This window comes from Bos mutus, chromosome 1, assembly GCF_027580195.1.
Source record: "Bos mutus isolate GX-2022 chromosome 1, NWIPB_WYAK_1.1, whole genome shotgun sequence".
Classification (NCBI taxonomy): Eukaryota; Metazoa; Chordata; class Mammalia; order Artiodactyla; family Bovidae; genus Bos; species Bos mutus.
In genome coordinates, this window is record NC_091617.1 from 127,371,123 (window position 1) to 127,397,479 (window position 26,357).

Consider the following 26,357-nt stretch of genomic DNA (forward strand, 5'->3'; position numbering starts at 1 on the left):
CAAATTCAGACTTATATTGAAGAAAGTAGGGAAAACCACTAGACCATTCAGGTATGACCTAAATCAAATCCCTTATGATTATACAGTGGAAATGAGAAATAGATTTAACGGCCTAGATCTGATACATAGAGTGCCTGATGAACTATGGAATGAGGTTGGTGACATTGTACAGGACACAGGGATCAAGACCATTCCCATAGAAAAGAAATGCAAAAAAGCAAAATGGCTGTCTGGGGAGGCCTTACAAATAGCTATGAAAAGAAGAGAAGCGAAAAGCAAAGGAAAAAAGGAAAGATATAAACATCTGAATGCAGAGTTCCAAAGAATAGCAAGAAGAGGTAAGAAAGCCTTCTTCAGTGATCAATGCAAAGAAATGAGGAAAACAACAGAATGGGAAAGACTAGGGATCTCTTCAAGAAAATTAGAGATACCAAAGGAACATTTCATGCAAAGATCAGCTCGATAAAGGACAGAAATGGTATGGACCTAACAGAAGCAGAAGATATTAAGAAGAGATGGCAAGAATACACAGATGAACTGTACAAAAAAGATCTTCACGACCCAGATAATCACAATGGTGTGATTACTGACCTAGAGCCAGACATCCTGGAATGTGAAGTCAAGTGGACCTTAGAAAGCATCACTACGAACAAAGCTAGTGGAAGTGATGGAATTCCAGTTGAGCTATTCCAAATCCTGAAAGATGATGCTGTGAAAGTGCTGCACTCAATAAGCCAGCAAATATGGAAAACTCAGCAGTGGCCACAAGACTGGAAAAAGTCAGTTTTCATTCCAATCCCAAAGAAAGGCAATGCCAAAGAATGCTCAAACTACTGCACAATTGCACTCATCTCACACACTAGTAAAGTAATGCTCAAAATTCTCCAAGCCAGACTTCAGCAATATGTAAACCGTGAACTTCCTGATGTTCAAGCTGGCTTTAGAAAAGCCAGAGGAACCAGAGATCTAATTGCCAACATCTGCTGGATCATAGAAAAAGCAAGAGAGTTCCAGAAAAACATCTATTTCTGCTTTATTGACTATGTCAAAGCCTTTGACTGTGTGGATCACAATAAACCGTGGAAAATTCTGAAAGAGATGGGAATACCAGACCACCTGACCTGCCTCTTGAGAAATTTGTATGCAGGTCAGGAAGCAACAGTTAGAACTGGACATGGAACAACAGACTGGGTTCCAAATAGGAAAAGGAGTTTGTCAAGGCTGTATATTGTCACCCTGTTTATTTAACTTATATGCAGAGTAAGTACATCATGAGAAATGCTGGACTGGAAGCAACACAAGCTGGAATCAAGATTGCTGGGAGAAATATCAATCACCTCAGATATGCAGATGACAACACCCTTCTGGCAGAAAGTGAAGAGGAACTCAAAAGCCTCTTGATGAAAGTGAAAGTGGAGAGTGAAAAAGTTGGCTTAGGGCTCAACATTCAGAAAACGAAGATCATGGTATCTGGTCCCACCACTTCATGGGAAATAGATGGGGAAACAGTGGAAACAGTGTCAGACTTTATTTTTCTGGGCTCCAAAATCACTACAGATGGTGACTGCAGCCATGAAATTAAAAGACGCTTACTCCTTGGAAGGAAAGTTATGACCAACCTAGATAGCATATTCAAAAGCAGAGACATTACTTTGCCAACAAAGGTCCGTCTAGTTAAGGCTATGGTTTTTCCTGTGGTCATGTATGGATGTGAGAGTTGGACTGTGAAGAAGGCTGAGCACCGAAGAATTGATGCTTTTGAACTGTGGTGTTGGAGAAGACTCTTGAGAGTCCCTTGGACTGCAAGGAGATCCAACCAGTCCATTCTGAAGGAGATCAGCCCTGGGATTTCTTTGGAAGGAATGATGCTAAAGCTGAAACTCCAGTACTTTGGCCACCTGATGCGAAGAGTTGACTCATTGGAAAAGACTGTGATGCTGGGAGGGATTGGAGGCAGGAGGAGAAGGGGACGACAGAGGATGAGATGGCCGGATGGCATCACTGACTCGATGGACGTGAGTCTGAGTGAACTCTGGGAGTTGGTGATGGACAGGGAGGCCTGGTGTGCTGTGATTCATGAGGTCGCAAAGAGTCGGACATGACTGAGTGACTGATCTAATCTGATCTGATAATGAAAAGGACATCTGTTTTGGGTGTTAGTTCTATGGGTCTTATAGGTCTTCATAGATCCATTGGACTTCAGCTTCTTTAGTATTACTGGTTGGGGCATAGACTTAGATTACTGTGATATTGAATGGTTTGCCTTGGAAATGAACAGAGCTCATTCTGTCATTTTTGAGATTGTATCCAAGTACTGCATTTCAGACTCTTTTGTTGACTATGAAGGCTACTTGATTTCTTCTAAGGGATTCTTGCCCACAGTAGTAGATATAATGGTGATCTAGTTAAATTCACCCATTCCAGTCCATTTTAGTTCACTGATTCCTAAAATGTTGATGTTCACTCTTGCCATCTCCTGTTTGACCACTTCCAATTTGCCTTGATTCACGGACCTAACATTTCAGATTCCTATGCAGTACTGCTCTTCACAGCATTAGACATTACTTCCATCACCAGTCACATCCACAATTGGGTGTTGTTTTTGCTTTGGCTCTGTCTCCATTCTTCTGTGAGTTATTTCTCCACTGATCTCCCATAGCATATTGGGCACCTACCGACCTGGGGAGTTCATCTTTCAGTATCCTATCTACTGTGGATATAGTGACTGTGGCTCAGATCATGAACTCCTTATTGCAAAATTCAGACTTAAATTGAAGAAAGTAGGGAAAACCACTAGACCATTCAGGTATGACCTAAATCAAATCCCTTACCATTACAGAGTGGAAGTGACAAATAGATTTAACGGATTAGATCTGATAGACTGTGTGCCTGAAGAACTATGGACAGAGGTTCGTGACATTGTACAGGAAGCAGTGATCAAGACCATCCCCAAGAAAAAGAAACACAAAAAGGCAAAATGGTTGTTTGAGAAGGCCTTACAAATAGCTGAGAAAAGAAGAGAAGCTAAATGCAAGGGACGAAAGGAAAGTTATATCCATTTGAATGCAGAGTTCCAAAGAATAGCAAGGAGAGTTAAGAAAGCCTTCCTCAGTGATCAGTGCAAAGAAATAGAGGAAAATAATAGAAAGGGAAAGACTAGAGATCTCTTCAAGAAAATAGGGCTATCAAGGGAACATTTCATGCAAAGATGGGCACAATAAAGGACAGAAATGGCACGGATCTAACAGAAACAGAAGATGTTAAGGAAAGGAGGCAAGAATACATAGAACTATACAAAAAAGGAAAAGGAGTACGTCAAGGCTGTATATTGTCATCCTCCTTATTTAACTTTATATGCAGAGTACATCATGAGAAACGTTGGGCTGGAAGAAGCACAAGCTGGAATTAAGATTGCTGGGAGAAATATCAATCACCTCAGATATGCAGGTGCCACCACCCTTATGGCAGAAAATGAAGAGGAACTGAAAAGTCTCTTGATGAAAGTGAAAGTGGAGAGTGAAAAAGTTGGCTTAAAACTCAACATGCAGAAAATGAAGATCATGGCATCTGGGCCCATCACTTCATGGCAAATAGATGGGGAAACAGTGGTAACAGTGTCAGACTTTATATTTTGGGGCTCCAAAATCACTGCAGATAGTGATTGCAGCCATGAGATTAAAAGACACTTACTCCTTGGAAGGAAAGTTATGATCAACCTAGATAGCATATTGAAAAGCAGAGACATTACTTTGTAAACAAAGGTTGTCTAGTCAAGGCTATGGTTTTTCCTGTGGTCATGTATGTGAGAGTTGGACTGTGAAGAAGGCTGAGTGCTGAAGAATTGATGCTTTTGAACTGTGGTGTTGGGGGGAGACTCTTGAGAGTCCCTTGGACTGCAAGGAGATCCACCCAGTCCATTCTGAAGGAGATCAGCCCTGGGATTTCTTTGGAAGGAATGATGCTAAAGCTGAAAGCATTAGCCAGTACTTTGGCCACCTCATGTGAAGAGTTGACTCATTGGAAAAGACTGTGATGCTGGGAGGGATTGGGGGCAGGAGGAGAAAGGGATGACAGAGGATGAGATCGCTGGATGGTATCATTGACTTGATGGACGTGAGTCTGAGTGAACTCCGGGAGTTGGTGATGGACAGGGAGGCCAGGTGTGCTGTGATTCATGGGGTCACAAAGAGTCGGACACAACTGAGAGACTGAACCAAACCAAACTGATACAAAAAAGATCTTCATGACCCAGGTAACCACGATGGTGTGATCACTCACCTACCGCCAGACAAACTGGAATGTGAAGTCAAGTGGGCCTTAGGAAGCATCAGTATGAACAAAGATAGAGGAGGTGATGGAATTCCAGTTGAGCTATTTCACATATTAAAAGATGATGCTGTGAAAGTGCTGCACTCAATATGCCAGCAAATATGGAAAACTCAGCAGTGGCCACAGGACTGGAAAAGGTCAGTTTTCATTCCAATCCCAAAGAAAGGCAATGCCAAAGAATGTTCAAACTAATGCACAATTGCACTCATCTCACACACTAGTAAAGTAATGCTCAAAATTCTCCAAGCCAGGCTTCTATAGTATGTGAACTGTGAACTTCTTCATGTTCAAGCTGGATTTCTAAAAGGCAGAGGAACCAGAGATCAAATTGCTAACATCCACTGGATCATCAAAAAAGCAAGAGAATTCCAGAAAACATCTACTTCTGCTTTATTGACTACACCAAAGCCTTTGACTGTGTGCATCACAACAAACTGTGGAAAATTCTTAAAGAGATGGGAATACCAGACCACCTGACCTGCCTCCTGAGAAATCTGTATGCAGGTCAAGAAGCAACAGTTAGAACTGGACATGGAACAACAGACTGGTTCCAAATTGGGAAAGGAGTACGTCAAGGCTGTATATTGTCACCCTTCTTATTTAACTTATATGCAGAGTTCAGTTCAGTTCAGTCACTCAATTGTGTCCGACTCTTTGTGACCGCATGAATCGCAGCACGCCAGGCCTCCCTGTCCATCACCAACTCCCGGAGTTCACTCAGACTCGTGTCCATCGAGTCAGTGATGCCATCCAGCCATCTCATCCTCTGTCGTCCCCTTCTCCTCCTGCCCCAATCCCTCCCAGCATCAGAGTCTTTTCCAATGAGTCAACTCTTTGCATGAGGTGGCCAAAGTACTGGAGTTTCAGCTTCAGCATCATTCCCTCCAAAGAAATCCCAGGGCTGATCTCCTTCAGAATGGACTGGTTGGATCTCCTTGCAGTCCAAGGGACTCTCAAGAGTCTTCTCCAACACCACAGTTCAAAAGCATCAATTCTTCAGCACTCAGCCTTCTTCACAGTCCAACTCTCACATCCATACGTGACCACTGGAAAAACCATAGCCTTGACGAGACGGACCTTTGTTGACAAAGTAATGTCTCTTCTTTTGAATATGCTATCTAGGTTGGACATAACTTTCCTTCCAAGGAGTAAGCGTCTTTTAATTTTATGGCTGCAGTCACCATCTGCAGTGATTTGGGAGCCCAAAAAAATAAAGTCTGACACTGTTTCCACTGTTTCTCCATCTATTTCCCATGAAGTGATGGGACCGGATGCCATGATCTTCGTTTTCTGAATGTTGAGCCCTAAGCCAACTTTTTCACTCTCCACTTTCACTTTCATCAAGAGGCTTTTTAGTTCCTCTTCATTTTCTGCCACAAGGGTGGTGTCATCTGCATATTTGAGGCTACTGATATTTCTCCCGGCAATGTTGATTCCAGCTTGTGTTTATTCCAGTCCAGCGTTTCTCATGATGTACTCTGCATATAAGTTAAATAAACAGGGTGATAATATACAGCCTTGACATACTCCTTTTCCTATTTGGAACCAGTCTGTTGTTCCATGTCTAGTTCTAACTGTTGCTTCCTGACCTGCATACAGATTCCTCAGGAGGCAGGTCAGGTGGTCTGGTATTCCTATCCCTTTCAGAATTTTCCACAGTTTATTGTGATCCACACAGTCAAAGGCTTTGGCATAGTGAATAAAGCAGAAATAGATGTTTTTCTGGAACTCTCTTGCTTTTTCCATGATCCAGTGGATATTGGCAATTTGATCTCTGGTTCCTCTGGCTTTTCCAAAACCAGCTTGAACATCAGGAAGTTCACCATTCACGTATTGCTGAAGCCTGGCTTGGAGAATTTTGAGCATTACTTTACTAGTGTGTGAGATGAGTGCAACTGTGGGGTAGTTTGAGCATTCTTTGGCATTGCCTTTCTTTGGGATTGGAGTGAAAACTGACTTTTTCCAGTCCTGTGGCCACTGCTGAGTTTTCCAAATTTGCTGGCATATTGAGTGCAGCACTTTCACAGCATCATCTTTCAGATTTTGAAATAGCTCAACTGGAATTCCATCACCTCCACTAGCTTTGTTCGTAGTGATGCTTTCTAAGGCCCACTTGACTTCACATTCCAGGATGTCTGGCTCTAGGTCAGTGATCACACCATCGTGATTATCTGGGTCATGAAGATCTTTTTTGTACAGTTCTTCTGTGTATTCTTGCCACCTCTTTTAATATCTTCTGCTTCTGTTAGGTCCATACCATTTCTGTCCTTTATCGAGCCCATCTTTGCATGGAATGTTCCCTTGGTACCTCTAATTTTCTTGAAGAGATCCCTAGTCTTTCCCATTCTGTTGTTTTCCTCTATTTCTTTGCATTGATTGCTGAGGAAGGCTTTCTTTTCTCTTCTAGATATTCTTTGGAACTCTGCATTCAGATGTTTATATCTTTCCTTTTTTCCTTTGCTTTTCGCTTCTCTTCTTTTCACAGTTATTTGTAAGGCCTCCCCAGACAGCCATTTTGCTTTTTTGCATTTCTTTTCCATGGGGATGGTCTTGATCCCTGTCTCCTATACAATGTCACAAAGCTTCATCCATAGTTCACCAGGCACTCTATGTATCAGATCTAGGCCGTTAAATCTATTCCTCATTTCCACTGTATAATCATAAGGGATTTGATTTAGTACATCATGTGAAATGCCAGGCTGGATAAAGCACAAGCTGGAATCAAGATTGCCAGGAGAAATATCAGTAACCTCAGATATGCAGATGATACCACCCTTATGGCAGAAAGTGAAGAGGAACTGAAAAGCCTCTTCATGAAAGTGAAAGAGGAAAGTGAAAAAGTTGGCTTAAACTCAACATTCAGAAAACTAAGATCATGGCATCTGGTCCCATCACTCCATGGCAAGTAGATGGGGAAATAATGGAAACAGTGAGATACTTTATATTCTTAGACTCCAAAATCACTGCAGATGGTGACTGCAGCCATGGAATTAAAAGGCGCTTGTTCCTTGGAAGAAAAGCTATGACCAACCTAGACAGCATATTAAAATGCAGAGCTATTACTTTAGTGACAAAAATCCGTCTAGTTAAAGCTATGGTTTTTCCAGTAGTCATGTATGTATGTGAAAGTTGAACTATAAAGAAAGCTGTGCACAGAAGAATTAATGCTTTTGAACTGTGGTGTTGGAGAAGACTCTTTAGTTTCCCTTGGACTGAAAGGAGATCCAACTAGTCCATCCTAAAGGAAATCAGTCCTGAATATTCATTGGAATTACTGATACTGAAGCTGAAACTCCAATACTCTGGCCACTTGATGTCAAGAACTGACTCATTGCAAAAGACCCTGATGCTGGGAAAGATTGAAAGTGGGAGGAGAAGAGGCTGACAGAGGATGAGATGGTTGGATGGCATCACTGACTCGATGGACGGTGACGTTTGAGTAAGCTCCGGGAGATGGTGATGGACAGGGAAGCCTGGTGTGCTGCAGTCCATGAGGTTGCAAAGAGTCAGACATGACTGAGTGACTGAACTGACTAACCGATGGGACCAGGAAGCTGAACAATGAAAGCTTTAACAGGGGCTTTAAAGACATATGAAGGGAAGGCAACAGACAAAGGCCATGAGGCAGAGAAGTCCACGGAACACCATGAGTTATCAGTAAGCAGAAGCTGCAGCAGCAGCAGCAGCAAGCAAATGGCAGCACAGAGATGACTCCAGCATCCCTGCCCAGCCAGCAGAACTACTGATGTTACCACTAGAACTCTTGTTACCCCATACACTGTTCAGTCCTCTGTGAGCTCCTTCTCTGCACTGGCCTTCGCATCCTTATTTCTCCTTGAAAGTGAAAGTGAAAGTGAAGTCGCTCAGTCGTGTCCGACTCTTTGTGATCCCATGGACGGTAGCCTACCGGGCTCCGAGGTCCATGGGGTTTTCCAGGCAAGAATACTGGAGTGGGCTGCCATTTCCTTCTCCAGGGGATCTTCCCAACCCAGGGATCAAACCCAGGTCTCCTGCATTGCAGACAGACGCTTTACCGTCTGAGCCACTAGGGAAGCTTATTTCTCCTTAGTTCATTGCTATATCTCCATCACCTAAGAGTAAGCTGAACCTTCTATCTTTGCATCCTAAAAGAGGTAAACAAAAATCCACATCCATCTAAGGCCATTGTTTCTCCACTGTCAGAGCCAATAGTTTAGAAACCTGCTAACGCAGAGGCTGTATTCTGGCTCTCCAACCTCTGCCTGTATGCCCTCCGTGCAAGCCCAAGGAACACACAACCTTCCCCAGGTGCTGAGCAATGATCAAAACTTGAAACGCACTAGCAGCATGTAGGCTTTTCGGCACTTTCTCCTGAGCACTGTGGGATAATTACTATTGATTGGAAGATGTCATAAGACTTGAGAAAGGGCACCCTGGACAAACTGGGCACATGAGTTAGATGAGTTGCCTTGGACATTCTGAGCTGTACAGTGGGGGCAATATATCACCCAGGAGTTGTGAGAACAAATAGGCTACTCCATTTCTCACAGCAGAGTGCCTGTGCTTTACAAACTCCTCTAGTGATACATTGTGATGATCAGAAGGCAGGTGCAGCCCCTCCGAGACACACGGCCCAGCTGCCTTCAGCCGACAAGTCTGACAAGAGCAGGCCCACCTTGCCAGCCAGGCTTGCAAACTGGCTTCACGTCCACCTGCACCAGGGTGTCCTGGGCTGCGGGCTTCTGTCCACAGTCATAGGCGGTTACCAGGATCTCATACTGGTGCTGCTTGTCATAGCTCAGCTTCTCCGTGTTTCTGACGTTGCCTGAGGACACAGGGACATTGAAAATAATTTCAGATCAAGTGAACCAAGTTGCAGTTCTTCAAAATCCCTTCTGCCCTCCTCCAGCCTTCACCAGAATAAAATGTCCCCTTTTCTTATCTCTTTATAAAAGCTAGGGCACGTAGGGAGCGTGGCTTCCACATGTGGCCTGCTTGATCCTTAGTGGCAGAGTCCTAGGAACAGCTGGCTGGAGCCACTCCAGCTGTGGGACAGAACTGGCAGGGAATTCTGTGCACACGTCTGGAATCCAAGTGGTTGTATTAAGTACGGGGTTGTCAGAATACCACCCTAAACTGCGCCCATGTGGCTATGTCCCTGATACAGGGTGTTGTGTGCTCACGTTACAGGAAATCTCTGGGAAAAAGATGGAATTCAGAAACTTCTCAACATGTATTTTTTTTTAACATCTGGGCTCTTCGCCAGGAACATGCACTGCCTCTTCTCACATTATTTTGCTACCAAATAAGAAGTAAAATCAATAAGAGAAGACGTGTGACCTCTCTTCTGAAAGCGACACAGAATAATAGATTCCTTGCCCCGGTGGCAAAGACATTTTTCTTCTCCAAGAGAGATCAGATATTGTTTCTGAGCCATTTGTGTGTTTTTGTTCCTGTGGGTTTGATACAATGGTTCAGAAATATTTGACAATTAATGAGCAAACTTTTATTTGACTATTTTTGCTGAAATACAATTTTGGTTTCAAAAATGAATCAAGGCCTGATGTGCATTTAATTATTTTAACTGTTTGATTCCAAGATTAAAGTCTTCCTTTCAGAAGAATAATTTCATTCTGGCTTTTCTTTTCCAGTGAAAATTAGAGTTGACAGCAAATTAGAACTCAAATGATATCATCATCCTTTGCTAGAAGCAAAATCAAGAAGATGGAAATTAAAAAACAAATCGACAAGCAAATACACAAACATGGAATCACTGACTCAGGTATACAATTTCTGTGCAGCTTTGTTGAATTTTTTTTTAAAATTATTAAAGTATAGTTGATTTGCAATGTTGTGTGAATTTCTGCCGTACAGCAAAGTGACTCGGTTATACATACATATTCTTTTGCATGTTCTTTTCCATTTTGGCTTATCACAGGATATTGAATATAGTTCCCCGTGCTGTACACTAGGACCGTGTTGTTAATCCACCCTACATGTACTAGTTTGCATCTGCTCATCCGGAACTCCCAGTCCTTCCCTCCCCCACACCCCCTCCCCCTGGCAACTACTAGTCTGTTGTCTATGACTGTGTGACTCAGCTATATATTTCAGTCTCAGCTCGGGGCCCCGCGCATGTGTGAAAGGGCTCAGTGTGGGGTTGGTAATATTCTCTGTGGCTTCTGTTAACAAACTAGTTCATGGTTATAGCCATCACAAGGGAGTCCTTCTGCCAGGTGGAAGCGCTGTAATAGGACCATGAGAATATGCTTCAGCAATATCAAATTGAATTTTGAACAAAAAGTTTTATCTTTCTCTTTCTCTAAAGTTAAATGGCTCTCAAAAGATACACCTCGTAGAAGGGGAAGGCTCAGGGTTTACAGGCCGTGTGACATTCAGCAGAGCAACACTATTGATTGTGGGAGAAAAAGAAACACTCAAGACCGCAATCTTTGGCTCAATTTACCACAGCTCCACTTGAGTAAGAAGTCTTAATGAAACTGTCTGAGAAACTAACTTGCTTTCTCCACCACCACCAGTTTCACACAAGGGAGAATGGGTTTCAGAGGATAGGATTTGGAGCATTAGGTAAACATGAGAGTATAATAATGTTGCTGATGGTTGTGGGGGAAGGGTTGTATTTGGCTAAGTCACACTTTAAAAAACATTTTTTTTAAAGATCACAAAAAACCATCCTTTTGTGACGGGAGCCGGCATATTGCATATTGAGTGCATATTGCATATTGCATATTGAGTGCAGCACTTTCCACAGCATCATCTTTCAGGATCTGGAATAGCTCAACTGGAATTCTATCACTGCCAGGAGCCAGCGTGAGGAACTCCGCCCATGACAAAGGTCATGAGGAAGGAGGCTCGGCACACACAAAGGCGGGATCGAGCCTCAGGAGTCCCCCATCTACCCCCAAAACCAGAGTCTGCCTACTTTCTGCTTTGTGCTTTCACCTACACCTCTGACTTTACGGGGGGCTGTCCCCCACTACCTCTCTCTGAAAAAAGAGTTAGCTTACAGCTCCAGTTAATAATTCCTGGGTGTGACAGTGTTTCAACCTACAAACTCCTTTGGAAATCCTCTAGCCTGCCTGAATAGGTTTTTCTGGCCACATGTGATTGTTCAGAGCCTCCCAACTGTGAGAGGCAGGAGATGTTCTAAACTGTCTAAATACAGATTCCTTTGAGCAGTTAAAAGATTGATTAGAAATTGTATTGGTGAAGGGATTTTCACTTGTTGGGCCAATGTTTGCTGCTAAGTTTCCATATCCCTTACCTGCTGTGTCCCTGGCAGTGTATTGATTAATATAATTGGTGTAAATAGTAGCTTTAATGTTTGTAACCTGGGACCCTTGAGTTAATTCTTTTTCTTGTTATAGCCCACCACACCTTTGCTCTGTACGAATGCAACTTTATCTAATGCTTTTGGAGGGTGGCGCTTGACTTATCACCTTTAGAGAAAAATAAGTTTTCTGAAGAAAGGGTCTTAAAATGTTAACAGGCCTCCGGGCCAGAAGATGATGCAAATCACCTAAGCTTTTGCATATGATAAGTTTGCAGGAAGAAAGCCTGGCTTGCTGCATGACTCTACCCCTTCCCCCATTATCCTTTACGCATAACTTAAGGTATAAAAACTACTTTGGAAAATAAAGTGCGGGCCTTGTTCACCTAAACTTGGTCTCACCATGTCGTTCTTTCTCTTACCTTCTGGCTGAATTATTCAGCCTCTTTTCTCCACTGTATTTCCTCACTGAGCTATCCTCATTCTATTACTCTTTATATCCTTAATTAACATTTAATTAAGCAATTGTTTCCTTATCTTCACCTACACAGTCTCTCCTTCGACTACCCTGGATCAGCCGGGGCTGGACCCCGCCACTTTTGCTTTTGTGACAATTGTTGTTATTCTCCCAACTGGTTAATGATTTCTCCTAGTGGCATCTTCTCAGGAGACTTGAGTCCACAGCTACCCCAGGTGAGCACTGATCTCTGTATTTCTCTGTTCCAAATGAGCCTGGGAAGCTAACTCTCAAAGAACTATCAGTATCTACCATGTGTCACAGTGAAAGTATTTTTTGAAAACTCAGCTGGGGCGGTGGATGCAATGAGACAAGTGCATTGACCTACACCCTCCTTCTGCCGGAATTTAAATTGGAGCAGCCGTTTTGGAAAGCCACATAGGTTGGTCACTTTGCAACTGCTCATACCTTTTGGCCAAGTCATTTCACATCTAAAAACTGACTCCAGGAAAATGATACAAATTGCAAACCAACAAATATGTTCATCTAAGCATTATTTATTATTAAAACATTGAAAAAGAGTAAAGAAACTGGATGCCCAATCATCAGGAGACAAGCTAAGCCTGAATCTCTGCTTAGATGGACTGCTCTTTACAGTAAAGTATTAATTATGAACTGTTTTACGGATGGAAAAAATCTATACAATTAAATGATAAGTGAAAAAGGGAAAGTGTGGCCTTACTTTTGTTTCAAAACTTCATGGAAAAAGTGCTAGCAAAATGTCAGTGGTAGTTCTCTTTGGTGGGATTACAAAAGTGACTTCTTCATACTGTTCTATGCTGCCCAGTTTCCCACCAGGGGCGAGCAGTTCCTCTTCTATTCAGGTGGAAGGGAAGTATGTTCACGTACTTGGAGATAAGCAGACTCGGGCTCACACCTCACTCTTAGGTAGCCAAGGGCCCTGACTCTCCAGGGCAGCCTGCGGAGGGCTCAGCAGAGGCTGTGTGAAACCAACCACTGCTTGGAGGGTATGAAAGCCTGCTGAATGGAGGCGGGTGTCCCGGTGAGCCCCCGCACCTCCCTGTGCGGTCATCCCCACTCCTGGTTGAGTGCTTGCTCTGTGCCGACAGTCTGAGGAGTGCCTTGTGAGATCCGCCCTCTCACACAGGCACAGTATTTATTTATTTGTCTATTTCAGCTGCACTGGGTCTTCACTGTGGTGCTCGGGTTTTCTCTATTTGTGGCTAATGTGGGCTTCTCCAGTTGCACTATGCAGGATTAGCTGCCCCACAATATGTGGGATCTTAGTTCCCTGAGCAGGGATTGAACCGTGTCTCTGGCACTGGAAGGCTGATTCTTAATAAGTAGACCACCAGGGAAGTCCCTTAGGCACAGTATTTAATTCCCATTTTACAATGAAAATCTGACATCGAGTTTAAGTAATTCATCAAGGATCTCCTTCTTTCCCTCTCTCTCACAGTGGTGGGCAGAGGATTAAGACGAAACTTTGTATTTTTGAACTTAAATACCATTGTCATACATTCCTGTCAAATATCACTGAGGACAGTGGTAATATCACTGGTGAAAAAGCTTTGGGATAAACATTCAGGGGACCTGGCTCCAGTCCCCACTCTGCCAACTCTTTACTCTTTAGGAATCAGTTTTTCCATCAGTTCAACGAAAGTGAGGATCTACAACCTAGCAATCTGAGAGAGACTAGCCAAGTGCTAGAAAGATACAGGGGACTGGAAGCCATCTGAAATGGATCCAGAATATCCCAAGAGGTGGCAATGCCACAAACTTAGTTACATGCTCATAATTTCAGCTTGAAAATCCATGGGGAGTGAGTAACCTTCATGTCCTAGTCACCCAGGCAAGTATCTGATAATCATGGTGTCATGAATGGAACACTCTATGCCGGGTACCCTGTTAACTTCATCCACAGGCACTGCCTCTCCTCGAGGCCTCACTGCTACCGCCATGATATCTCAGGGGAGGAATTCAAGGTAAGGGAGGCCAAGGACCCCTGGTGAAGAGGTTGATTCTTGCGTTCAGACAGGTCAAATCACTTCCATGTCATCTATCCTCCCTGATGCCCTGTTTCCCTTCTTTCCCCCACAAGCAAAGAGTATGGCAGGTGGAAGGGCCCTGGAGCCAATCTCCCTAAAGGCCTGGGGCCTGAATGAGTGGACCCCAACTCAGCAGTACTTTTTCTAATGTGCATGCGAAGAACTTCTTCAAGGAGCTGGGAAGGTCGCTGGGAGAAGTGATGGATAAGGGCCAACTGGAAAGCTCATTAGAATGGGAGCTGCTTCTGTGTCTGCCCTGAGGTCCTGTCTTCATTACTGGAGAACTGCTTTTGTAAACCTTGCCGTCAAGGGCCCACAATCCCTGGGAGTGCCCGCTCTCCTCTACATCTCAGGCTGTAAACCAACGTTGGAGGCAGAGGCCTGGCGAAGGACCATTACTCACTTTTAATGAGACAGCCAGGGAAATAAATTGGCATATGTTAGTAAAATGGCTCATCAAGGTGAGTAATTATCTTCATGGCTGGGGCAGTTTACCCTCTGATAAAGGAATTAGCATCTCCTCTCTCCCAGGGCTGTGGCTCTCCAGAACTAAGGCAGGAGGCCAAGGGCAGTTTGACCACTAGTTCTGGATGCCCTCCCCCCATCCAGTCCAGCTCTATAGCAAGGACTTGTCACTCCCCCAGTTCCAGAGCTCTCAGAGTCATAGACTTCACAGCTGACCATTGGAGACCGGAAAAATACAAAGCATTACTCTATATTTTATACAGTGGGGTGTGAGTGCCTGTGTGTGTGTGTGTGGTGGGGACAGATCAGCTACGTCACAGGGCCTTGTAGGAAAAGCTATCCAGAGCAGTTCTGGCAGGCTCTACAAATGAAATTACCTGCTTCTTAATCCTGAGCCAAACTTTAATTACAGTACAGTATTTTCTCCTTTACTTCCTCATGCACTGATTTTGTGTCCCACAGAATTAACCTCTAGTGAGTGATGCCCAGGTGTGTGACTGACACTCGCCATGTGTTTGAGCATCTTATAAGGAAATGTCTCTATTATCACGTTATCTGCTTTATGAATATTGGTTTCATCTTTTGAGACAGATGATAAACTCCTGGATGCCAAGGATGAGGGAATCTGTAACAATTCCCAGGATGCAGAGCACTCTGTTACAGGGTATGTTTCTCCCTGGTCTCAACATCAGGAAGCCTGGGAAGCGCTGAAGATTTGCAAGCAGGTGACTGATGGTATTTCCCTCTAGGCACTGGCTACCAGGAGGCTCATGGCTGAGTCACTGCCCACCCCTGGGTCTGGTTCAGGGCACACTTTGTGCACCACCTTCATCCTTGATGCTGCCTTTCTAGTTTTTTTTTTTTTTTTTAATTTTGCTAGATGGTAAGCTCCATGTGGACAGGCCCGCTTATGCTATGACTTCCCTTCTCTCTCTATTCCCAGTTTCCAGACTGTGCCTGGCACTTAATAAACATTGACAGAGTGGATGAACCTCAGGTTATACAAAGTTTACGTCTTTGAGCAGTTAAATCTTGTTTAAAATAAAATAAGGATAATATACATATGACCACACACTCATGCTAATAATGAAACAACGTAGTTGGCAAATAATTATCATTTGATTAATATCAAATTATTGAGAGTTGAAATGGGCTGAGCTGCCTGGGCCTCTGCTTTTGGTGTTTATACTGGAATGAGTTTTAAAAATAATGCTGATGGGGAAATATCCAAATGGCTTTCTAAGTTTAGTTTGAGATTGGGGTATAGTGGGACAGGTCTTTCATTCCTCATTCCAATTAGGGGAGAAATTCTAAAAGAACATTGGCAAGAATGGATAAAGATGATGTGGCACATATATACAATGGAATATTACTCAACCACAAAAGTGATGGAACTGTGCTGTTTGCAAAGACATGGATGGACCTAGAGACTGTTATACAGAGTGAAGCAAGTCAGAAAGAGAAAAACAAATACTGCATATTAATTCATATATGTGGAACCTGGAAAAATGACACAGATGAACCATTTGCAAAACAGAAATAGAGGCACAAATGCAGAGAACAAGTGTATGGATACCAAGAGGGGAAGGGAGGGTGGGATGAACTGGGAGATTGGGATTGACATATATACACCACTATGTGTAAAACAGATAACTCATTAGAGCCTATGTATAGCACAGGGAACTCTACTCAATGCTCTGACCTAAATGGGAAGGAAATCCAAAAAAGAGGGGATATACGTACATGTGCAGGGGACTCACTTTGCTGTACAGCAGAAACTAACACAACATTGTAAAGCAACTATAATAAAAATTAAGAAATAAATCAAAAACCAAACAAAATTGGCAAGAGCTTTAAAGATTCCTATAGTTTAGAAAATCTACAGCTTAGAAGGTGTTTCCAAAATCTCCACCTGTTCTTTTAGCGTCTCTTTGGGAACAGACGGTTTTGGTGCAGAAGTGATGTTACAGTTTGTTATACAGGAAACTAAGATGTGGCTGAGTTGATGGTATGGCTCACGCTTGAATGACAGCAGGAAAATTCTACCAGAAAACCAACCTGTCTTCGGCATCCAGATACACAGCATCATGAGTTCTATAGACTCTTCACTAAAGAGGTTTACAAGGGATCTTGGGGTGTTTTGGAGAAGGGAATGGGAACCCACTCCAGTACTCTTACCTGGAGAATTCCATGGATAGAGGAGCCTGGCAGGCTACAGTCCATTGGGTCGCAAAGAGTCAGACACAACTGAGTGACTAACACTTTTACTTTAGACCTGACTGGGCTGCCAATTATGTGAAGTCATCCCTTCTAGTGCAGGGAATGTACCCAAGTTCTGGGTACAGAGCCTAGATCAGGGGTGGCAGGGAGGCATCACTTGGCCAAGTACATTCAGAGCCTGAACTTGACCTTTCAGAGGGGTGGGGGGTGGAGCTGTTCCCTGCTCCCATCCACTGGGGTTCTCTAAGGACACTCACCATTCCTGTCGATGGCAAAAGGCACATCAGTCGTGACGATTTCATAGTTGCAAATCTGGCTGTACTGGGGGGAGCAGTCTTCATCGATGGCCTCCACTTGCAGGATGCTGTCATAGATCTTGCCCTCCGTCACGATAGCCTTGTAGGCCGGCTCTTTGAAGGTGGGAGCAAACTCATTGACGTCCTTCACCTGGATATGGACCACGGCCCTAGGACAACACACAGGAAAGGAAGAGAGGCCAGTAATGAAAGAATTCCACCAGACTCCTGCACTTCCCATGGGCACTGATTCAGGCCCCAAGGCCACGAGAGTGGAGAAATCATGACAACTGGGTTGGCTGTTGTCTGAGGGCCCTGTCCCCCCGTCCACTGAGATGCCTCTGCCTGTCCTGCCCCAATCCTTTGAGATGAATTCACCCCAGAGAGAGACCCCCCACCCAGCTTCTTTGACCTTCCTTGTTACCCAGCTTTAGGCAATGCATTTCCTCTAGAATTCAGTGGTCTCCAAGCTTTTTGGCACCAGGGACCAATTTCGTGGGAGATAGTTTTTCCATGGACCGGGGGGTGGGTCCATCGGGGTGGGGAGGGGATGGTTTCAAGATGATTCAATCACATTACACTTATTGTGCACTTTATTTCTATTATTATTACATCAGCTCCACCTCAGATCACCAGGCATTAGATCCTGGAGGTTAGGAATCCCTGCATCTCTCTGGCTCATTTGTCCATTCATTGAGCCACCCTTCAGTTCAGGTCAGTTCAGTCGCATCCGACTCTTTGTGACCCCATGGACTGTAGCACGTGAGGCTTCCCTGTCCATCACCAACTCCCATGTCTTGCTCAGACTCATGTTCATCAAGTCGGTGATGCCATCCAACCATCTCATCCCCTATTGTCCCCTTCTCCTCCTGCCATCAATCTTTCCCAGAATCAGGGTCTTTTCCAATGAGTCAGTTCTTCGCATCAGGTGGCCAAAGTATTGAGCCACTCTTACTCTGACCCAATTTGAGAGAGTTATAACCCCAAATGAGGCTTCCTTGGTGGCTCAGATGGTAAAGAATCTGCCTGTAATGCAGGAGGCCAGGGTTCAATCCCTGGGTCAGGAAGATATCCTGGAGAATGAAATAGCAATGCACTCCAGTATTCTTGCCTGGAGAATTTCATGGACAGAGGAGCCTGGTGGGCTACAGTCCACGGGGTTGCAAAGAGTTGGACACAACTGAGCGACTACCACTTTTACACTCTATAACCCCTAAATGAAAGGCGCTGACTGACAGAAGCATACGGCCTGGCAGAAATCCAGGGAAAGGTTCCAACTCATTCTGCAGGGATGGGTTGGATCATGGAAAGCTTCCTAGAGGAAGTGACAACTGACCTCAGTCCTGATAGTAAAGTCAGAGTATCTGCACGTGAAGCAGAGGGGTAGAAAGTGACCCATGCTGATGCCTGCAGGGGCCTGTGGACCTAGCCAGCGGTCTGGCAGGCTGGAGCTTCAAGGAGTGATACGCATGCGTATCGAAACAGACAGTCAGGCAGGGGAGGGCAGCAGGGAGCTCCATCAGGTCACTCACTTGTGAGATTTCTTCCAGGCTGTCTCCCGGGGCCCTGTGCCACAGTCATAGGCCTGGATGATGAACGTGTACTCCTTCTGCAGCTCACAGTCAATGGGGCTCTTGGCACGGAGCCGGCCTTCTCCAGATGTCTTGTTGAGTACCACAGCCTCAAAGGGCAACTCCTGGCCATGTATCTTGAATGCACAGATTTCTCCTGCAGGAGGACAGAAGGAGACAGAAAGCGTCTTAAGAACAGCCAGACTGCACACAGAGCTTCGACTGGACCAGACTTGCAAACCCAAAAGCCCTAGGCCATTTCCCTCCATGCAGATAATTGTCAAGCTGGAAGCAGCCTTTAGGGAGCCAGTGGTAACACTGGAATGTCCCCCATCCAGTGCAGCTGGCAAAAAAGCAAGGGGGTGGGGAGGGCGGTCATCACGCAGGGGAGCTGGCTGTTCATCCCAGTTTGCCAGTTTTCCTGGCAGGTTTCTCGCCTGCCCTCTGCCCAGAATGAGATTAAGGAATTTGACCACAGTCAAAAGACAAATGACTACAGAGGAAAGGAGAAAAAGGCCAAAGCTTTCACTGTCTTTTGTTCTGTGACAACATCCTCGATTCTTGAAAGTGTGCTCTGTGAAGCAGTGACCTGGGCATCCCTGGGGAGCTTGTTAGAATTACAGGCTCCTAGGACCTGGACCCTGGACCTCTTGAGTTAGGAGCTACATCTTTTTTATTTTTATTTTTTTTAGTATGTCCATTATATCTTTTTTTTTTAAGTATAGTTGAGTTATAATATTGTGTTAATTTCTGCTGTATAGCCAAGTGACTTAGTTATACACACGTATATATGTATATACATTCTTTTTTATATTCTTCTGCATTACAGTTTATCACAGGATATTGAATATCATTCCCTGTGCTATAGTAGGACCTTGTTTTTTTAATCTATCCTATATACAACAGTTTGCCTCTGCTAACTTAATTAGGGTCCCCAGGTGACCTGTTTGCTCAGTCGGTGTGAGCAGCACTGCTCTGCTCTGCCCTTTACTCCTGGTTTAAGCACCCCACATTCCTGCAACCCCCTTCACGTCTCTCACCCACTACTTCTCTGTGGGGACTGGGACGGACACCACTCTGAGCTTGCCATCTTCTCTCCAAACAGTGGAGGTGAGTCTATGTGAATTTCAGAATTCCCATGGAGCCTGAGAAACCACCTTCTTAAAGAATTGACTATGCTGTAAAATGAATGCATTTCTCTCCCCCAGCTGGGTTCATGTGTTATTATACCTTTTTCTCTGCATTAAAACGATAAAGCAATGAAAATATCTTCTTTACCTCAACTGGCAAATATTGACTTCTTGAACCCTGACTCTGAGCCCTGTAGTAAGTGTTCTGGAAAGTACTAAAGGTTTGAGACACATTCTCTTCCTGTGTTGAGGGAACTTATAGACTTGTTGGGGAGACAATATGTAGATATCCAGAAGGACCATTCATAGTGCAAAGAGCTGGGTGAGCATCATGTGACATGGGCATCAAGGGGTCCAGGCTGCTGGTGAATAAAATGTAGGCTTGAGCCCAAGGGCCTGAGTCATGTTCCAGGTTTGCTACTTTCTAGCTGATTTAGTCAAATTATGTTGACTCGCTGGGTTTCAACTGTGTCATCAGTAACAGCACCAGGAGATGATGTTGCAGGGAGAGCATCTACCTGGCATGCCCCAATCCTGGTCTGACATTGTCCCAGCTGCACTGCTGGGACCAGGGTGAGGTGCCTATTGTATATATTTTAATGGGGTCCTCACATTCAGAGTGACCAGGCACCTGCCCAGCTGCTCCAAAGAACAGACACCATGAGAAGAAGGGATAACATGATTGCATGTCTGCTCTGCCCAGGCATCCAGCTTTGTACCCCCACCCAGGTGATCTGCTTTAATCATCCCAATAAACCTGCAAGGCAGACATTTTATACCAATTAGTACAAATTAACAACAAAAAGGATCAGAGAAGTTATTGCTTGCTCAAGGTCACAGAGTGAAAGTTGGTATAAACCCCAGATATGGCTGAGTCCTAACTCCACACCCTTTCTGCTTCACTGCACCATCTCCAAGCAGCCTTCTCAGAGGACCACTGCAGGAATTGCTTCTGGTAACATTCTAAAACCCTGTTCAAGCCTCACTCAGGAGAGAAAGCCCCCATTTTACATACAGGAAGCATGCGCTGATCTCTTACTAACAATGTTTTCTGAGATGGCCAATCAATACCAATTTTACCTTTAGGCTTTTGTTTTTTATTATTTCATCGATCCTCAATTTCATTATGAACACTCCATTTTCACTACATTCCCTCCTGGCCATTTCTCAAATGTAGTCATGGAATAATGAACAAGACAGACAGTTTGTGGGCCAGGCTCTAACAAGAAGGTTGCTTCCCTTTCTGTCACTGCACTGCCTCTTGGACAAGACTAGGTCTACAGCCTTCAAGGTGGGAAAAGGGGTTTCATCCCACCCTCAAGTTTCATTTCTGCTCTGAATTGGCTGGGCTTGAAGAGATGGACTTCTGACATGCCTGCCTTGAGATTCTATCTCAAGATGAATGCCAGTTACGGGAATACTAGCAGTAAATGTGCCCAGATTAGTTCTAGGGTATTCTCTGAAGTTCCCAACTATTGCCACAATTCTAAGACTCATTGGATCCTTTCTCTTTGAAAAGTCCAATTAAACTGAACGTGAATGAGGGCAATTCTCTGTTAGAGACACTCGATCTCATCTAGAGTAGTCCTCAAGGCTCAGAAATCCTGAACCAGAAGAAAGGAGAGGAAGGAGGAAAAGGCAAAGGAGGAAGGGGAGATCCAGACACAGGGGAGGCTGAGAAAAGTAAACCTCAGGGCCACATATTTTCATGGAACTAAATGCAGCTCAATTCAACTCCACAGAGCCAGTATTTTTTGAGTAACTGCTGGACCTGGAGACACAAAGAAAACAGCTTGGATACCTTAAGGCAGTGGTCCCCAATGCTTTTGGTACCAGGAATTGATTTCGTGGAAGATGATTTTTCCACAGATTGGGGATGTCAGGGGGATGGTTTCAGGATGATTCAAGTCATTACATTTATTGTGCACCCCATTTCTAATTCAATGTCACCACTGATCTGACAAGAGGCAACTGGTCTGTGGCCCAGAGGTTGGGGATCCCTCCCTTAGGGCATAAAGATACCCAATCCTCAAGTCCTCATTACCTCCTAGAAGAGACAGTGAAGTTCACAAGGGCTATGCCATGCTCACCTAGTCTGCACCAGCTCAGACTGAGATGGGACTCAGCCTCCTTTGAACAAAAACTAGAATTCACCCTAGTGAAATACATCACCCTCATTGATCCCACCTCTTCATCTGACTCTTGTGTTCTGGCTGCAAACATTCATTCATTTATTCACCCATTCATCCATCTCATAAATATTTGTTAGGAACTATGCTCCCAGCACTGATGAAATAGTGATGATCAAACCCCACCCAGTCCTGGGGTGATAGCAGTCCAGTGTAGGAGGAAGTTAAGGAATTGTATAATCACCTGCTGTCAGGAAGGATGGTGATGGTGATATGTGCATTGAAGGAGGTGCTAAGAGTCCTGACCTGGGGAGACTGGGCAGGGAGGTCTAAGATAGATGTGATGGCTGAGCTGAGATCACAGGAAGAGAAAAAGGGAGACACTCAGGCCACAGGAGAGTAAACTGAGTTTCAAGCAGGGGGGGTAACACATGGGAGTGCCCTTCAGCAGGAAGGGATGAGGGACTGCAGAGACCCGTGTGGCAGGAGTAGAGGCAATGGGGCAGGGCCAGCTTCATGGATTTGCAACCGGAGAGGCACTCAGGGGCCATGTGCTCAAGAGGGCCCTAAGCATGGTTGAAATCTCTGCTGCTGCCACACTGAAATTCTTAATAATGTTATCTTTGAACTTGGGTTTTGTAAATGAAATCTGATGGAACAAAGGAGTCTTTCTTAAGCAATGGAGGTGCTCCCTATTCAGTGCTCCGCATTCGTATCTAGTGGTCAGGATATGCCATGAGCAGAGTATTCTAGTGGACCCATGATGTGGAGAAGGAGATTCAGGAACCTCAGCGAGAGCAAGGTGAGCATGTGACGTCTACAACTGAGTAATCCACTAGGCAGGGAGCTGATAACTCCATGAGGCTACCCTTTCTGTTTAAATGAAAATGAACACAGAATGAAGACAAGTGACCAAAGAACCCTGTCATATCCTCTGTTACTATATTCCTCCCTGTAGTAGCCAATCACTTAGGCTGAAAAGGATGACAGAGAGATAAAGATAAAACCACCCATTATTCCTTTTCTTTTTATACCATCCTTATACCAGCAAGCCAAAGGTGACAGAATATTGGTAGAATATATGCATATGAAGAAGTGAAATGAAAACAGTTGAGTATTGCTTGTGTAGCATTTACACTGCTCTGGTGAAGAATAAAATACGCATGCATACCTGAGCCAGGACATGCAAATTCTGTAATTTTCGGAGATGATGCATAGCAGTTAACTGCTCTTCTATTTGCATTTGAAACTGCCATTGCATAGTATAAAGATAAATGGTAGAAATTATGCTAATAATTGAAAATTTTAATTTTTCTTTACTTAGAATCACATCAAATAGCAAATTAAAAACACAGCAAGTTGAAAGAGAGACTGAAAGACAGGAATGTGCTGAGACAGAGTCCTGAGGAAGAAGCATATTTAAAATTGCAGTTCCCAACCTCTGTGAGTGACACATTGGGCTGTCTTGATCTTTTGTGAGGCCTGTCACCAGAATTTGTTATTACTAATAAAGCACAGTAGTAGGAGGATGATGTATTTAAAAGATCAGACCTAATGGCTTCCATATAGAAAATATCACTTTTAAAATCTTGCTTTCCAATCTGCTTTCCTGGGCGGGACAGTTGGTGTGTGACCTGTGTGTGGGAATTCAATGCACAGGTGCACACGCACTTGGGATCAGCAATAGACTCTGGTGAAATGGGGCCAGCAGCATGGGGCATTAGCTGGAGCCTAAGGTGGTTGAATTCTGCTTCACTGAGAGCCCCTGGAGGGGCCAGATCAGTAGAGGAGCCCCTGCAGTGTCGTGGGGGCGGTTGTCACGTGGCTCCAGCCCCTCATCACCTCCCTCTTTCTCACAAATACCTTTTCCTCTGCCACAACACACCATATGACACATCAGCAGAAATTGGTGTAGTTATCTCTTGAAAAAAACTCTCTCTTAATTCCTCCCATAAGATTCTAGGGAAAATGAATGAATGAAAAAATAGATGAAATTGATGAATGAATGAATTAATAAAACTGATTTTTATAATATATTTTCTTCATACCCTTGAATACCCTTGACCAACAGATTGGGTTGATTTTATTTTTCAGGTGCAAAACAGGAGCCTCAGACAGATTAAGTGGTTGACCCAAGGTCTCTTTGATAGTAAGAAGTGGATCAAGAACTGAGTTCTAGACCCTTTGAATGTAAATCCTGTGCCCTCTGTCCTTCATGTTGCTTATCACTGGGTGGGTATGATGTTCTAGGAGAGGGGATTTCAAAGTGTGGTCTGTACACCCCTTGGGTCCCTAAGGACCTTTCTGCAAGGCCCTCAAAGTCAAAACCATCATATTAACACTAAGATGTTATGTGACTTTTACCCTGTTGATATTTGCACTGATGGTATAAAAGCAATGGTGAATAAAAGTGCTGATGCCTTAGTAGCACCTGACTGCATTCTATGTGACAGGTAGTCAACTGTAAAAATAAAGGAAGAAGTCCAATTTCACTTAAGAATGTCTTTAACGATGCAGTAAATATTGCCAATTTTCATAAATCTCAATCCTTGAGTACATGTATTTTAATATTCTGCATAACAAAATGGAAAGTACTCATAAAGGATCTTTGTAGAGCAAAGAATGGTAGGAAAAGCATCTGTGTGATTTAAGTTGAGTGGGAGCTAAACTAGGATGTTTTCATAGGAGATGCTACTTTTACTTGAAAAGAATGACTGACAGACAAACTATGTTTATTTAAATGAGTGTGTGGCAGGCTTTCTTTTAAAGTAAGTCTGTCACTTCAAGGAAAAGAACTCATCATAGTGGTTAACCAATGATAAATTTGAGACTTCAATTTTGGAAAATCTGTGTCTGCCACAGACAGTGTGACAATTTACCAATGCTTTAATACTTTTCTGATGAAATGAGTAGTGGTATTAAGGAATGTAAATGTTGATAGGGTATAATGAAGTATGTCAACTTTTGAAAGATCTACTTAGCCTGAAATCAATATCTCCTAAATGACCAATGCATATTGTTATGCAGAATGTATGAGTAAAAGATTCATTCAAAGTGTGAAATGGAGCAATGGATTTTAATACAGCAGTATATAATAAGTTCATCAATGTGATTTCAGATTCTTTATGGTAGCTAAACTTTAAGAAACTGTTACTGGTATACATGCGTTCCCCATCCTGAACCCTCCTCCCTCCTCCCTCCCCATACCATCCCTCTGGGTCGTCCCAGTACACCAGCCCCAAGCATCCAGTATCGTGCATCGAACCTGGACTGGTGACTCATTTCACACATGATATTATACATGTTTCAATTCCATTCTCCCAAATCATCCCACCCTCTCCCTCTCCCACTGAGTCCAAAAGACTGTTCTATACATCAGTGTCTCTTTTGCTATCTTGTATACAGGGTTATTGTTACCATCTTTCTAAATTCCATATATATGCGTTAGTATACTGTATTGGTGTTTTTCTTTCTGGCTTACTTCACTCTGTATAATAGGCTCCAGATTCATCCACCTCATTAGAACTGATTCAAATGTATTCTTTGTAATGGCTGAGTAATACTCCATTGTGTATATGTACCACTGCTTTCTTATTCATTCGTCTGCTGATGGACATCTAGGTTGCTTCCATGTCCTGGCTATTATAAACAGTGCTGTGATGAACATTGGGGTACACGTGTCTCTTTCAATTCTGGTTTCTTCAGTGTGTATGCCCAGCAGTGGGATTGCTGGATCATAAGGCAGTTCTATTTCCATTTTTTTAAGGAATCTCCACACTGTTCTCCATAGTGGCTGTACTAGTTTGCATTCCCACCAACAGTGTAAGAGGGTTCCCTTTTCTCCACACCCTCTCCAGCATTTATTGCTTGTAGATTTTTAGATCGCAGCCATTCTGACTGGCATGAAATGGTACCTCATAGTGGTTTTGATTTGCATTTCTCTGATAATGAGTGATGTTGAGCATCTTTTCATGTGTTTGTTAGCCATCTGTATGTCTTCTTTGGAGAAATGTCTATTTAGTTCTTTGGCCCATTTTTTGATTGGGTCATTTATTTTTCTGGAGTTGAGCTGGAGGAGTTGCTTGTATATTTTTGAGATTAGTTGTTTGTTGCTCCATTTGCTATTATTTTCTCCTATTCGGAAGGCTGTCTTTTCACCTTGCTTATAGTTTCCTTTGTTGTGCAGAAGTTTTTAAGTTTAATTAGGTCCCATTTGTCTATTTTTGCTTTTATTTCCAATATTCTGGGAGGTGGGTCATAGAGGATCCTGCTGTAATGTATGTCGGAGAGTGTTTTGCCTATGTTCTCCTCTAGAAGTTTTATAGTTTCTGGTCTTATGTTTAGATCTTTAATCCATTTTGAGTTTATTTTTGTGTATGGTGTTAGAAAGTGCTCTAGTTTCATTCTTTTACAAGTGGTTG

The 26,357-nt window shown here is 43.6% G+C and overlaps 1 protein-coding gene and 1 long non-coding RNA gene across 4 annotated transcripts in view; one reads left to right on the forward strand and one right to left on the reverse strand.

Moving 5' to 3' along the window:
• Positions 1 to 16,134, forward strand: part of LOC138988878 (uncharacterized) — a 30,802-nt gene extending 14,668 nt beyond the window's left edge. The window contains exons 3-6 of one of the 2 annotated variants that reach the window (XR_011465103.1): positions 9,960 to 10,090; positions 12,151 to 12,292; positions 14,179 to 14,586; positions 15,182 to 16,134. This is a non-coding gene — a long non-coding RNA (uncharacterized lncRNA). Of the gene's footprint in view, positions 1 to 9,959; positions 10,091 to 11,080; positions 11,467 to 12,150; positions 12,293 to 14,178; positions 14,587 to 15,181 lie in introns of those variants that run through there. The other variant, XR_011465104.1, reaches the window with a different exon arrangement.
• Positions 1 to 26,357, reverse strand: part of CLSTN2 (calsyntenin 2) — a 742,362-nt gene that overhangs the window by 168,071 nt on the left and 547,934 nt on the right. For both annotated transcript variants that reach the window (XM_070375497.1, XM_070375500.1), the window contains exons 3-5: positions 18,639 to 18,834; positions 17,068 to 17,276; positions 8,984 to 9,133 (exon numbers count right to left, since the gene is read on the reverse strand). In XM_070375497.1, the coding sequence (XP_070231598.1) occupies positions 8,984 to 9,133; positions 17,068 to 17,276; positions 18,639 to 18,834 (555 nt within the window). The remainder of the gene's footprint in view (positions 1 to 8,983; positions 9,134 to 17,067; positions 17,277 to 18,638; positions 18,835 to 26,357) is intronic.